This window comes from Zalophus californianus, chromosome 8 (assembly GCF_009762305.2).
Source record: "Zalophus californianus isolate mZalCal1 chromosome 8, mZalCal1.pri.v2, whole genome shotgun sequence".
In the NCBI taxonomy this organism is placed as follows: Eukaryota; Metazoa; Chordata; class Mammalia; order Carnivora; family Otariidae; genus Zalophus; species Zalophus californianus.
This window is the reverse complement of record NC_045602.1, coordinates 34,848,729-34,863,456: the sequence shown is the minus strand read 5'-3', so window position 1 is coordinate 34,863,456 and position 14,728 is coordinate 34,848,729. Positions and strand designations below refer to the sequence as shown.

General features: G+C 48.4%; 1 protein-coding gene across 1 annotated transcript; it reads right to left on the bottom strand.

The window, feature by feature from the left end:
- Window positions 1-13,614: 13,614 nt before the first annotated feature.
- Window positions 13,615-14,421, bottom strand: LOC113937208 (endoribonuclease LACTB2-like). The gene has a single exon (XM_035728757.1). The coding sequence runs from the start codon at window positions 14,419-14,421 to the stop codon at window positions 13,615-13,617; it is 807 nt and encodes a 268-aa protein (XP_035584650.1).
- Window positions 14,422-14,728: the final 307 nt, after the last annotated feature.

The window sequence follows — 14,728 nt, the reverse complement described above, 5'->3', positions numbered from 1 at the left end:
CCATTTTGGACATCCCAAGTTTGGAGATATGGAGCAGACAGCTGGGAATACGGGTCTAGGGTTGAGAGAAAAGGTCTAGGCTAGAGAAATAAATGTGGGTCATGGGCATACCCACGGTATTTAAAACCACATACCTGTATGAGATCAAAAGAGGTGGGTGAGGAAGGGTAGAGGACTGAGGTCTGAGGCTTGGACACTTCAACATTTAGAGATCAGGCAAAAGAGGCAGGACCAGAAAAAGAGACCAAGAAGGTAGGAGTAATGAGGTCGGAGGAAAACCAAGAGAGTGTGGTGTCCTCGAAGCCCAGGGAAGAAAGTGTATCAAGGAGGAGAATACGGTCAGCTCGATCAGATGCTATTAATCAATAAGATGAGAACGGAGAATTAGCCACTGGATTTAGTTAACAATGTAAGTCATGGTAACTTTGACGAGAACAATTTCTGTGGAGTGGTGGGGCTATAAGCCTGATTTGGGGTTGGTTTAAGAGAGAACTAGAGAAGACGAACTGGACATAGCAAGAGGAGAGGATTCTTTGAGGAGTTTGCTCTAAAGGGGAGCAAACAAATGAGACTGCCAAGGGAAATACAGCTATTAAAAGACCTTCTTGTTTTTTAAGATTTGGGAGGAACAATGGCATGCTTGTGTACTCATGGAAATGGTCCAGCAGAGAGTGACAGTTTGGTGTAGGAGAGAAAAGGAAGAGTTGCTGAAGAAATGTCCTTGAATAGGTGAGATGTGACGGCGGGCACCTGCAGAGCTCTCTTCTGGTTGCTTGTATTTTTCCACTGGAAAAAGAACCCAATTAGCAGCTGAGAGTGAGGCTGGGAAGGAAATGTTCAGGGTTTGAGAAAAGAAGGTATGGAACTGTCATCTAGGAGCCTAAGTGAATGAACAGATCAGGGAAATATAAGTATGACCGCTGGGCAGCATTAAGGACCCACTGAAGTTCCAAGAGCATGGATTTAAAGTGAGATCGAGCTGTGTGGCTGTGTTTTTCTCCAGCCATGTTCAGCCGCTGATGTGGAGTAGTCAGAGTTGGGTTTCATTAGGTCTATCGTCATGCCAGGTGACTGTGACAAAGAAAAGAGGCAAAGAACTGAGAGTGTGTAGAAGAAAGAGGTCGGGTTGGGGGTATAATTATAATGACTGATCAGAAACTTACACGAGGTCAGGAGGGGAGTAAGAACATCACAGGCATGGACCATAGCAAAAGCTGGTGGGTTCAACAGATTGTGGAGGTTCTGGTGGGGTCAAAGGATGGTTGGGATCAGGCAAGGAAGTGAGCTGGAAAAGCAGAAGGTTGGGGTCAGTGAGTGGGCTGTGTGAAACTGAGATTATGGAGGGCTTGTAGCTGTGGGTTATCACAACAATCACAATCATGGAAAATTATTGGAGGAGAGGTGTTAAGGGACTGAGTGGTCTGGGTGTTGGAAGGGTCATCTGTGTGTGTGTGGCAATCACCAATAGTTAAGACAGTGCTGGAAAGAGTGAGAGTGAACCAGGATCTAAAATAAATTGAAATATGATCCCTGGGGGTCAGGAGAAAACAGTAGTGTTTGGGTTTTTTGTTTGTTTGTCTTTTTAAGATTTTATTTATTTATTTGAGAGAGAGAGAATGAGAGAGAGCAGAGCAGGAGGCGGGGGCAGAGAGAGAAGCAGGCTTCCCACTGAGGAGGGAGCCCAACACAGGGCTCGATCCCAGGACCCTGGGATCGTGACCTGAGCCGAAGGCAGCCACCTAACCTACTGAGTCACCGATGTGCCCCAAGACAGATTATGAACTCTAGAGGTCACAGAGGAAGAATTTCAGGAGTTAGGGAGGATAGAAGAAGGCCATAGAATAGGGGAAAGACCGGGCCTCATGGGGATCAGAGGCCTGAGACAAGGTGACTTGGGAGCCAGGGAGATTGTAGAATTGACACAAACAGGGACAAGGACACATTGAGATTAATCCCATTGGATGAAAAGTGGATGATGGTGGCAAGACTGAGTGTTGGGGTTCAGGAGGAATTTCAGGGGCTCCTGATGATGGAGGAAGGTTAGGGAAGCTCTCTGAATAGAGTGTGCCCCTGACCCAGCCTGGCAACCACCCCCACCCTCTGTAATTTTTCACCTTCTCCAAAGGCTGCACCCAGCAGTTACGACAATTCTGACTGCCATATTGTCCACTGGTTTTGAAGGAATTCCGATTCCAGAACTTCCTGTTTCCCTAAAAGCCCTAAAAGTACTTCATCACATCCATCCCTCTCCCCATCCCAGAGTACACATCCAGGGCTTGGGCTGACACTTGTCACATGGGCTGCTGCCCCCAAATAGGTCTGAGTTCTAACAGTCATGGAGCTGCCAACCTCCCAGATGGGCATTTCGGGAAGGGCAGGGCAGCCTCGAGGTCTGTCAGTCCACCTAAAGCTGTGTCATCCATTCTCACATCTCCATATGAAGCCTCTTCCCTCTCTGCCTGCACAATACACTGCTTCGGCAAGAAGAGCTTCCAAATCCAGGGAAGATGGTTTTCCCTCATGTGGTCCACGTTTCAGAGAACACATCTGCTCACCATCTTGGTGAATGAGATCGTGCTTCAGTCCCTGGCTGTCCAGGCCCCAGTTAATCACTTGGTCCTCGCCTTCATTCAGCTCTCTTCTGGGCTTAGCTCTATCTTGGTCAAAAGCCAGACCCATTCCTTTGGGCTCGCTCACAGCCTGAGTCGGCGGCCCTCTAATCATCTCCAGGGTTTGCTTCTGGCACTTCCAGAAGGAGGATTGGGGAAGGCAGCCCAGGAGGCTAATAAAAACTTGGGGTTTGCAGAGTTAGGAGAAAGGATGAGCTCCTGGTAACCAGGTGATGTTTTTGTTACACATCCGTAACAGCTGTTTGAACACCCAATTTCTCACCCTGTGGTCCTCTAGGACCCCAGAAATCTCTGCTCTGCTCTGGCCTGACACCTTGTCTGGGGGAGCCCCGCTTTCTCTACCTTCACCTTAGGTCACCACAATGAATCTCCCTCATACTTTAAGTATGGTAAAATGTCCACACTGGTATGTGACTAGGCAGGTTCGCTAGTTACCTCTTTAGTGAATATTTGCACTTCAGTGAGGGAGATGAGGGTCAGCAAGTCAGGGACTTGCATCCAGTCCATTTAGAATCCTGCTCCTACGGACAGGCTTTTCCTCTATACATTGGGGTCTTGGAGATGGTTGCCTGGGCCGCTCAGGGGAGCCATCAAGTTCAACGAGGCTGCAATCACTCAGGTCTGCTAGGTTGCTGCTGCAGAAACAGCTCCCTCGCTGTGAAAGGCAGTTAAGGACTGTGGTGGAGTTGCTTCCATTTCTGGTCAGAGAGACCGTCAGAGTTGGTTATCCCACAGCAGAAGTTCAAGTTGTGACTACTAGAGTCAGATCCCTGGATTCACACCTCTCTTGTGCTGGCTGGGTAGCTGCTTCCTCCACAGTAAAGAGTTGATAGTACCTTCTACAGACACAGGATTCGTTGAGATAGAGGTGGCAAAGTGCTCCCTTAGAACAGTGACTGAAGAGTATGCTCCCACATTGGAAGAGGAATGTGACCACATTTTTAGAAGGATTACCTACCATGTGTTAACATGGGCAGTTAACTAGTTAAAGTTTCTTTTTACAGACACATGTAAAAACAGGTAGTTCGGGTCTGTTTCCCTCATCATCTTCGAACCTGCTCCCCTCTCTCCAAGCCATCGGGCCTTTGAGTTTCCTGGGGATATTTTTTTTGGTGTCTGAGTCCCTTAGCCGCAGGTGGTAGAACTTTAGTAACCGCCCCCCCCTTGGAGTCTCTTGCTGCCCAACAGGCTCTGCTTCAGTGAGCTGCACCCCACGGAGTCCCAGGCCCAGAAGACTGGCTTAGAACATCCCACTAAACTCTTGGGAACCAGCCTGCTGGGAAAGCAATTCTCTTTTCTAGTGGGACTTTAATCCTCTCATTGCACAGGCTCCTAGCCTCTCCTTTCCCCTCTTTTAGATCTACTCTGCCTCCAGCCTGTTTCTTCCCCGCACAAAAAGTGCTACCAAAAATTTAGAATCAAACTGTAAATTGTAAAATCTGCTTGAGGTTGCCGCCTTCCAGCCAAAGGCAGCAATCTCATCCATCTTGAAAGAGGAGTCAGCCTTTCTTGAAGACTGGCCTCAGCATGGGGGTTTTATGGGAGAAGCCTTCTAAAAATACCAGGGGAGAGAGGAAGCACCTACAGTTGGGAGTTAGGGAGAGGTATCCTAAGTAGAGGGAAAACCCTTAGGTTGGGGAGTTCAGGGGACGTTAGAGACAGAAAGGGGAAACAGGCCTCTGATACGGATGAAGTCCACCCCTCCCGCTGAGGTAGACCAGGCTGCAGCAAGGCTGGGGCCTGGAAGTGCCAGGCTCAGAGAAGGGTGGGTGGGAAGGGGGCTGCCTGAGAGCTCAGTCTCCTGGCTGGACTAGGATATTTATAGCACCTGTGTTTCTGGACCTGTCTCTACCTGGATTTATGCAGTCTGTGGCTGTAGCATGTGTGGGGAATGAGGGGGGCACATCTTGCTGCAAGGGCTGATTCCCGGCCTTGGGACTCTGGCTGGAATGAAAGTTATAAAATCAAAACAAGGGGCCATCTGGGGGAACACCAAGGCAGAATGCTCTTTCGTGCTGTGTCTGCAGAGCAGTCGGTGATCAGGCTTGGCTAAACCCGGGGCTTTCCAACACCACCTAGTGTTCTATTTATGGCAGCTGTGGGCGTGGGTGAGGCAGGTGTGGGTGGTGGAGGAAGCGTACCCCACCCTCCCAGTTCCCCAGGGCTGTGGCTCTCTGTTTCCTGGCTGCTCCTCCAAAGGGTTAAAGCCTGAAAGAATGTTCTCTCTCTCTGGGGATCTGCACTTTGAAAGAGGAGCCCAGAGAGCACGTGGTGGCCCATCCTCTCTTCCAGAACAGCAAAACTAGAGTCCAAGTTTGCAGACCCAACGTCCAGGTCCTCCTCTTCATCTTTCCCTAATCGGTATGTGTCTGGCTGCTCTCAGACTACATTAAAAAAAAAAAAAAAAAAAAGTCGATAGCTGTCTTTTGGCTTTTCAAGAAGCCGGAGGACAAATAATCCATAGGAAGACTCTACCTTTGGACCTTCCGGCATTCGGTACATACATAAGGGAGCAGTCTTGAGCAGGCTGGGCTGGGAGGCAGCCGTCTACTATGCCTACCTGTAAAGCCAGCCCTGACTGCTCCCGTGGCAAATTAGACTGGAAGAGGCCATGGGCAGGGTGGGTAGGAAGATCTAGGAAAACTAAGGACAGTATGGATACCTAGGGAAAACAAAAACCATTTTTTTTTTTTGTTGATATTTGTCCAGCAGTCATTTTCCTCCTTTAACCCCAGGGCGGCACAAATGAGGCTGCACTATTCTTAGGGTCACCATTTCACAGATGGCAAAACTGAGGCTTAGAAAGGCTAAGGGACTTGCCTGAAGGTGACGCAGCAAGTGCGAACTTCAGTTTCAAACTCGGATTCTGGGGGACCCCCGAGGGTCCGCGGCGGCCGGGGAGGGGGCGCAGCGGGGACACAGGAGGCGGGAGGGCGGCCGCGCGGGGCGGGGAGCAGGAGCGGGCGGCGGCGGCGCGGGGAGGAGCCGAGCCCGGGGGCGCCGCACAGGCCCGGGCCGCTGGAAAGGCCGGTTTGGTGGCCCGGGACGAGGGGCGGCTGGCCGGGAATCCCAAGCGGGCCAGCGAGGCCCGGGCAGCTGCCAGACGCGGCTGGTGACCGGCCCGCGCCGCCCGGCCCCCACCTCCCGGCCCGCGCTGCGGTCGGGCAGCGCGCAGGCCACATACCGCGCGGCGCAGAGGAAATGGCTGGAATTCCTCCCGCGGCGCCTCGCTCGGGCCAGGGGCGGGGCGGGGCGGGCGCCCGAGAGAGCGTGCGCAGGCGCTGCGGGGCGCTGGCGGGGGCGGCCCGGCTTCCAGCCCAGGGGGCCCCAGGCGGGGCCCCCGTCACTGGGAGCGCTCCGGGAGCTCGAGAACCCGCGCGGGCATTGGGCCAGGCCCAGCCTCCTGCCCCCTCAACCTGTCCCTGGCTCAGGTTGTCGGGGGGTGGGGGCTTGTGGGGAGGGGTACTGCACCCGTGCTGATCAGGCAGCGGGCCCCCAGCCTCTGGGGTGACTTGTAGCGCACAACACACACCGCAGGCGTGGGCCCCTGCGAAGGGACATGCTGAAGCTCTGCTCAGTGAGGCCTCTGCAAGTCCCAGCCTACACTTTGGGAAGGCCCTGGCCCGGTATCTCCAAATGTTCTAGGCCCTGGCTTTCTGTGGCTTTGCTGAGCGGGCCTTTCTTTACTACAGGCCTTGGGAGCAGGGCAGGAGTTGGGTTGAAGGGAGAGGCTGACCCCGCAGGAGCAGGCGGGCCCCTGAGTGGTATAGTATGAGGAGCTGGAGGTGGGGTGCAGGCTTAGTAGAGACGGCCTGAGCAGTGAATTGACCCGAGGAATGAGGCTGTCTCCGTCTCAGACTGTTCCAGAGTGTGGAGTCATTCTTGGGGTCAGCCTAGTCTGGGATAGCTCCCATGCTTCCCCTGGACAGGACCAAAACGTAACTGGGGGAGGGGGAGGGGAGGCTATGGATGGAGGACCTTAGGTTGGGGTCCAGGTAACCTCTGCTAGGAGCGTAGCCCCTGGGGTCTTGAGCAGGGTCTGGTTGACTCGGGATCTGTCCAATCAAGAATGGCATTTGCCCCCTTACTGGAAACTCACCCCCCCTCCCCCCAGGACTTGAGCGCTTACTACACTCTCCAGGAAGATCCACACTTCCTTTCTCTGGGTGGCGAGTCCCACTTGGACTTTCAGCTCAAATATCTTTGTGAGTGCTTTCTTGACCCTCCACTATATTCTCCTCCCTCAATCTGCTTTCACTGCCTGCCTTATTTCCCCTTTCACACGGGATTGTGACCAATTTGTTAATAAATATATGCTCCCAGTTTGATAACAGCTCCACAAGGTCGAAGATTGATCGAATCTTATTTATCTTTGTGGACTCACTGTCTAGTATGGTGCTTGCCTTACAGGAAAGACACTTTAAATGTTTGTTGAGTGAGTGAATGAATGAGAGAAGGAGGAAGGAATTGGGTGCGCAGGTACAGACAGCAGAGATCAAAGGAAAAGCAGGCGAGATAAGGATCCTGCTAGAAAGCTCTAATCTTTGCTTGCTGCATATAGAGAGAGAACCTACTATCTAGGCCCTGCTCTGGCATCTCTTACCTGCAACCTCCAGGTGGGCCCAGTCCAGAGGGCCTGACACCATTACTTACCCAAAACTACTCTGACCTTCACAAGGTGATCCAAACCTTTATCCTAATGCCCATTCTCATTCTTTTTTTGAGAGAGAGAGAGAACAAGAGAGAGAGCACGAACAGGGGGAGGGGCAGAGGGAGAGGGAAAAGCAGACTCCCTGCTGAGCAGGGAGCCCAATGAGGCCTGATCCCACCCAGGGGCCCACTCACTCTTTCTTACCCTGGCTTTAGCCTCTGGGTTTGGCTTTGTTGGAGATGTGCGTGTTTCTGTCTCCTACCCTTCCCAATCTCCGCATCCAATACTTCCCATGCTGGCCCTCCTCATTTCTCTGCTTCTGGCTCAGGAGAGTCTGATTCCACATTGAGCAGTGCTGTCCACCTTTTCAGAGGTCTACAGCACAGAAGGTGATGCCCTGGCCCAAGGCTGGGAGCGGTGATGGTGGTGACTTGACTTGCCCCTGGAATGGGATGGCTTCAAGCTTGGAAGCAGGGCAGTGACAGTTTCCCAAACTGACCCACATTGCTTCCGAGTCCACGTTACAGCTTAAATTTCCACCCTCTCCAGGGGCTTCTGAGAAGCCAGACACAGGCGTGGGGAGGGACTCTGCTGCGAGTCCCTGGGAGAGAATAGGAGCCAGAGACAGGCCTGCCTAATGAACTTGCCCCTCCTCAGGCGGGCCTGGTGGGTGGCGGCAGAACTGGGGAGGGATAGGAGATGAGGTGCCATTTCCAAGGCTGACCCTGGACACTCATCCATGAGGTGCAGGCTTAGGAAGCCTTGGCAGACCCTTTATAAAGACTCAGGCAGACAGAAACACAGACAGCTCACAGGGACAGTATTGGTTCTGGGAATTTTGGAAGTCAAAACCCCTACATTTTTCACAAGAAAAAGGAACAAATTTTGGCATCTTTGCTCCAGAAACGGGAATAGACCAAGACAGTGACCTCTGATCATCACTTCCTCATCTCCGTGCTCAGAAGGGGATGGGTTCCTAAGCCCTTCTATTTTCTCCCCAGGGTTTTGTGGGCAGGAGCCCTAGGGTTCAGTAGAGGAAGGAAGGAAGGAAGAGAAAGGGAGATAGGCGTGGCGGTGGGAAGAAGGGGAGATAATTTTTGAAGTGGCATGTCCTTGAGGATCGAGGAGGCCAGGAGCCTGATGGACATGGGTTGGGGCCAGAAGGCACCTAACAGGTGTTCAGTGTTACTTTCATCTCCTCATGGAAAGAGCATCCATATCGTGTGTCCCTTAGAGCTCACGGTTCCTTGGGCCCGTATCTCATAGCCCTGAACTACAGCAAACACCCTTGCCTGTCTCACCGCCTCTGCATTGATTGAAGACCTACTACGGGTCAGACAAGTTGCTAGGTATCGAGTGAATCAAAGACAGCTTTTCCGTTGCAGGAGTTAGACCTGAATCGAAGGAGTTGGGATCACATAAGAGAGCGTTAAGAGAATGAAGCCGACAGTTAATGGCTGCCAAGAGAGGAGGGAGGACCACACCAGGTTGGGGCAGAGTATAAAAGCCTTCGGAAGAAGTTGGCTTTTGAGAGGGCCTTGAAAGGCAAGTGGGCATTTGCCATGTAGAGATGGGGATGGAGGACCTTCCAGGGCAGGGAAGGTCATACATCAGCAAAGGTGCGGGAGAGATCAAGTGCAAGCACATCCAAGGTACTGAGAGCATAGGGCAAAAGTGGGTACAAAGGAGTAACAAGAGAAATGGCTGGAATAGGAGGTGGGTCCTGGACTTTGTAGAGGGTCCTGAATGTCAGACACAGGTCTGTGAGATTTCTCAGAGGGCCATGAGGAGCCCTTGACCAGCAATGGCATGACAAATCATGCTGCTGGCCGCTCAGAAAGAAGCAAGGCGGGGGGGGGGGGGGACGGGGGAGAGAAGGGGAAGCAGCCAGACCCATGCATGATAAGTCAACCAGACCGTTAAAGTGCTTTATATCCCCAGCCCCTCATATGTGCAACTGACCTGAAATTGGTTCCATCGAGTAGATCTTTGTCGGTCAAAGGTTTTTGCTGTAGAAGTCTGAGCCTCAGTTCTCCTATGAGAGCAAAGTGAGTATGGAAGGTGGTTTCTGTGTTCCTGTGTGAAAGGGCCAGGGCAGTAATCACTGTGGGCAATCAGAGCCCTTCCTTCTCCTGCTAGCACGGGGAGGGTGAGGAGGAGAGGGCGCAGGTTTGGTACCTAAAAAGGGCAAGACCTTGGGGTAGCCCAGATCTGAGGGAGAGATAGTCTCCTGAAGCAGCTGGGGTGGAGCGGGGTCTGGGAGGAGGTGTTAGGGGCCAGAGGGGCACTCGGCAGAGGTCTCTGGGGCCAAAAGTTCTCTGAATAGACCCAGCCGGACCTTCTGCTGGCTCTGTGGCTTTCTCCTTAACAGAGCACTTCTCACGTGGGATGGGAAGGAAATTTCTCAGCAATAGGCAGAGAGAATTGTATTGGTTGTTGTGTGTGTGTGTGGTTTTTTTTTTTAAAGAATTTTTATTTATTTATTTGACAGCACAAGCGGGTGGAGTAGCAGGTAGAGGGAGAAACAGTCTCCCCCCTGAGCAAGAAGCCAGATGTGGGGCTCGATCCCAGGACCCTGGGATCATGACCTGAGCCGAAGGCAGTCGCTTAACCAACTGAGCCACCCCGGTGCCCCTGGTTGTTGTGGTTTTTAAGTGAGCTCTATGCTCAACGTGAGGCTTAAACTCACTCAAGTTCCTGAGATCAGGAGTGACACGCTCTGCTTACTGAGCCAGCCAGGCACCCCTGGTTGTTGTGTTTTTTAAAATAAACTTTATCTTCCTAGACTGTGAACACCTAGAGAGCAGAGGTGGTATTTCTCACAGGTCCTCGTACTCACTGGGCACTCAATAAAAGCAGAAGGAAAGAATCAGAGTCAGACGCCACATTCTGAGGGGAAGTCTTGCGGGTGGCAGCAATGGCCGAGTTTACTATTTTATTTTATTTTTTTTTAAAATATTTTATTTATTTATTCATGAGAGACAGAGGGAGAGAGAGAGAGAGAGAGAGAGAAGCAGAGGGAGAAGCAGGCTCCCAAGGGGCAGGGAGCCCGATGCGGGACTCGATTCCAGGACCCTGGGATCATGACCTGAGCCGAAGGCAGACGCTTAACCATCTGAGCCACCCAGGCGCCCCCGAGTTTACTATTTTATCACGAATCCCGCTCTGGACCCCTCTGGGACTTCGATGAGCGTGGCTGACATCCCCACCACTACCTCTGTACTTCTCTGCTTTCCCTCCATCTCCCAGGTCTCCCATGGAGCACGTTAGCATTTCACCAATTCATTCCATACATATTTATTATTTCAGTTTGCCAGGTTCCCTACTAGACATGGAAACACAATGGTGAATAATGCTAATGATGGAAACAGATAAAGGCCCTAGAATGCCCTGGGATCTCTCCATGCATGGCCTGATGGGGTCTGAGATGCTACTTGACTGGAAGAGGCAGAATGGTCCCTGCTAGTTATGATTTTATGGCGCCATCTGCTGGCCACATGTGACACATAGACAGGGTTAGGTGTAAATGCGCAAAGAAATGGGACTATTAAAACAGAGGGCAACACTGCTGTGTACATCCTAAAACATATACATGTTCACAAAAAATATATATGGAAACATAGACATGTAATCACAGGTAGAAATTCAGGATCTGGCGTAGTACTTTACCCTTGGTAGGACTCGAATCAATACAGTTGACCCTTGAACATTGCCGGGTGGGAGTGGGGGGCGGTTAGGGGCTCCTACCCCCGCACAGTTGAAAATCTGCATATTACTTTTGATTTCCCAAAATCTTAACTTACTAATAGCCTACTGTTGACTAGAAGTTTTACCATTAACATAAACGGTCAATGAACACATTTTTGGTTATGTTATATGTACATATATATATATATATAGTATTCTTACAATAAAGTAAGCTAGAGAAAAGAAAAATGTTATTAAGAAAATCAAAGAAGAGAAAATACACTTACCATACTGTACTGTATTTATAGAAAAAAAATCCACCCGTAAGTGGGCCCGCACAGTTCAAAACTGTGTCATTCGAGGATCAACTGTACTTGCTAGTCTACAAAATAAAATCTGAATTCTTCCCATCAGCTTTCTTTCAGGTTTATTATTCACTGCCCTTTCTAGCCAATTGATTGTCACTTGCCTCCTGCCTACATTCCTCACCCCTCTATTAATTCTTTAAGGCCAAGTTCAAATGCCACCTTCCTTCCTTACCTCTCTAGCTAAGGTAATGACTTCCTCTTCTGGACTTTCATAATTTTATGATATTTATCGTTTCACCGACTTGCATTTTAGCTAAGGGGACACGTGTTTTCTCCTTTCCTAGTCTGTAAGCTCCTCAAGGGCACTTGACTTGTGCTTGACTCATATCTGTGTTCCCCATAGTGCCTGGCACGTTGCTTTAAGCACAAAGCTGAGGCTCGGGAAGTATTTGCTGAATGAATGAATAAATGACACAGTCATAGACGCAGAGAAAAACAAAGGTAATACACAGAAATGAACATCTATTTACATAAATTTCTTTAACTTTGCAAAAAGTGATACACATTTAAGTGAAAGCACAGAAACACATGTACCTATGCCTATGGCTGTGAGTAGACATGCTGTTTACATGAAGCCCTTTATTATTTCTCCTGTCTTCATTCTAATCCAGATCTTCATCCCACTGACTGACCGCAGGAACCTCTTAACTTCTTCCCATTTCTAGTTCTTTCCTTTCCACTTTTCCATGGTCCCCAAGCTGTACTTTCCTAAAACACCTCTTTGATGCTATTATTCTTTAGCTCAAGAACTAAACTCAGCAGTTCTTGTTGCCTTGCTTGATAAAATCTGGAAAAAAATGAAATCCTTTCTTTTCTACTCTCCCTTCAGGTAAGGGAGTCACAGTTATAACCAGCAAGAAGTGAGTGGAAGTTATTTCTGGGAAAGTTTGTCATTGCCTGTTAAAAGAGAAAATTGTGGTTGGTGCCACTTGTCCTCCCTCCTTACTGCTTCATGAATGTGGTTACAAAGGAGCTGCAGCAGCCACTTTGCAACCATGAGGGAGAAACCAAGCTGTTGCTCCTGACCTCACTGAGTAGCTGAACAAATGCTACTCCTTCCTTGCTTATATGAAAAAAATATATAATAAGTCTCTGTTTAAGCCACTGCAAGTCATGTTTTTTGTCATGCTCATCTGGACACAATCCTGATTCATGATTTTTAAATACCTTTCCCTTCCTCTGATACCCACAGAATTAAGTCAATTTTCCTTAACCTGGTATTTTTTTATTTTTAAAAAATTTTTAAAAAAATTTTAAAGTTTATTTATTTTTAGTAATCTCTACACCCAATGTGGGGCTCATACTCATGATGCCGAGATCAAGAGTCGCATGCTCGGGACGCCTGGGTGGCTCAGTCGGTTAAGCGTCTGCCTTCGGCTCAGGTCATGATCCCGGGGTCCTGGGATTGAGTCCCGTATCGGACTCCTTGCTCAGCAGGGAGCCTGCTTCTCCCTCTGCTTGTGCTCTCTCTCTCTGACAAATGAATAAATAAAAAATCTTAAAAAAAAAAAAAAGAGTCGCATGCTCTTCCAACTGAGCCAGCCAAGCATCCCAACCTGGTATTTTTTAGACTGAGCCTAAATGATGAGGAGACATAGGATGAGCAAGGGAAAGAGCCTTGCAGGCAGAAGGAGCAGTATCTACAAAGGTCCTGAGGCACAGCCCTCATGTTCTGGCCCCATTCTATTCATCTGGCCTGGATTCCCAGTATTTCCAATATTCTTTTCATGGCCACACCCTAGCCCCAGCCTCTAACCTCTTGCCTGGTCAATTTCAGTAACTTCCCAATTTATCTCCTTGCTCCAACTACTGATTTCCTTTAATCTGTTCTTCTCACATCAGCCAGAGATCTTTTTAAAAATAATTCAAATCAAATGTCTTTTCTATGCTTAAATCCCTTCAGTGTTTATTTTTTATTTTTTTTAACTTATATAAATTTTATTATTTTTAAAGTAACCATAAATCTGTTGAACATGGATAAACTGTTGGATTCTGAATTTTTGGTAAAATGTTATAACACTCAGATTAGATAAGCAAGCTATATTATACATGTAAAATATAATATATATTTTAGAAGGAATAAGACATTATTTTAAAGTATATTTAGGATTATTTTCAATGTTCTATACTCTATATTCCCTATAAATAATTCTAGTTAAGAAAACATACCATTCTCTAAAAATAAAACAAACCAACAAAAGCTTTCATTAATCTGAAACTAAAGATTAGCTTTCCATTTCTTCTCAGGATCCGTGTTGCTAAATATTTTTCTTTCTTTTTAAAATTTTTTCAAATGCAGCAAGACATTATGTTCAGCCATTTTATATAAATGCTCAGGAGTATTCTTATAAATGTTTTTTACAAGCTCCATTGCTGTAAATGATTTTTCAAAATTATCACGAAACAGTGTAAGAATTTGCTGTTCTCGGATATTTCTGTGAGCAATGTATTCTAGAATTTTAGCTTCAGCATTATGAATTACTGGACCATGTCCTGGATATATAATATCATCTTTGAGTTTCAATAGCTCTTTTAGGGAGTTCATATAATCATAGAGGTCTTCAAATATAGTTGTTCCTTCCGCTAGGATGCAATCTCCAGAAAAGACTGCATTCTCCTCTTCTAAAAGTAGAGCCATATGATCATCAGTGTGGCCAGGTGTGTGTATAACTCTGAGAGTGGCACCTTCAGTTTTAATCACATCTCCATCTTCCAGATAAACATACTGTTGCTTTCCATCTCCTATAATTTCTTCTCTCGGAGGATTCCGTGGGAGTTTTTTAATGCAATATGCAGTGTCATTATTGATGTTTTTACAAATATCTCCTATGCCCCCAGTATGATCACGGTGCCAATGAGTCACTATGATTTCCTGGATTGTTGCGTTAAATTCAGTCAGAGCCTGCTTTAAACAGCTGATATATTCTGGAATTGCTGGTTCTCCAGTGTCAATGAGGATTCTCCTGGTGCCGATCCCTACCAAGTAGGTGTTGGTGCCCTGCAGGGTCATGGGTCCCGGGTTACAGCCCAGGATGTGCACCACCTGACTAGACAGCCGCTCGATGCTCTGCAGGACAGTCGACATACCAGCTTCTGCAGCCCGCCGGCGCGCAGTGACTCGAGCGCGGAAATGGCTACTAGCTTTTATTAAATTTTTTTTTATTACTCTTTGATTCAAGCCCAAACTCCTCAGTAAAACCCAAACTTCTATAAGGATCTGCAGGGTCCAGATCTGTGGTCGTCAACCCCATCCTCACATTAGAATTACCTGGGAGTATTTTTTAAGTGATTGGTGGCTGAGCTCCACTTTACACGTTCCGATTTAATTCATATGGGATGAAGTCTGAGGCCTGGACATTTTTACAAATTCCTAAAGTAGATGCAGAAGTAGA

What these genes read in the sequence shown, in the direction of transcription:
- LOC113937208 (XM_035728757.1), bottom strand. Translation starts at nt 14,421, where the DNA reads ATGTCGACTGTCCTGCAGAGCATCGAGCGGCTGTCTAGTCAGGTGGTG.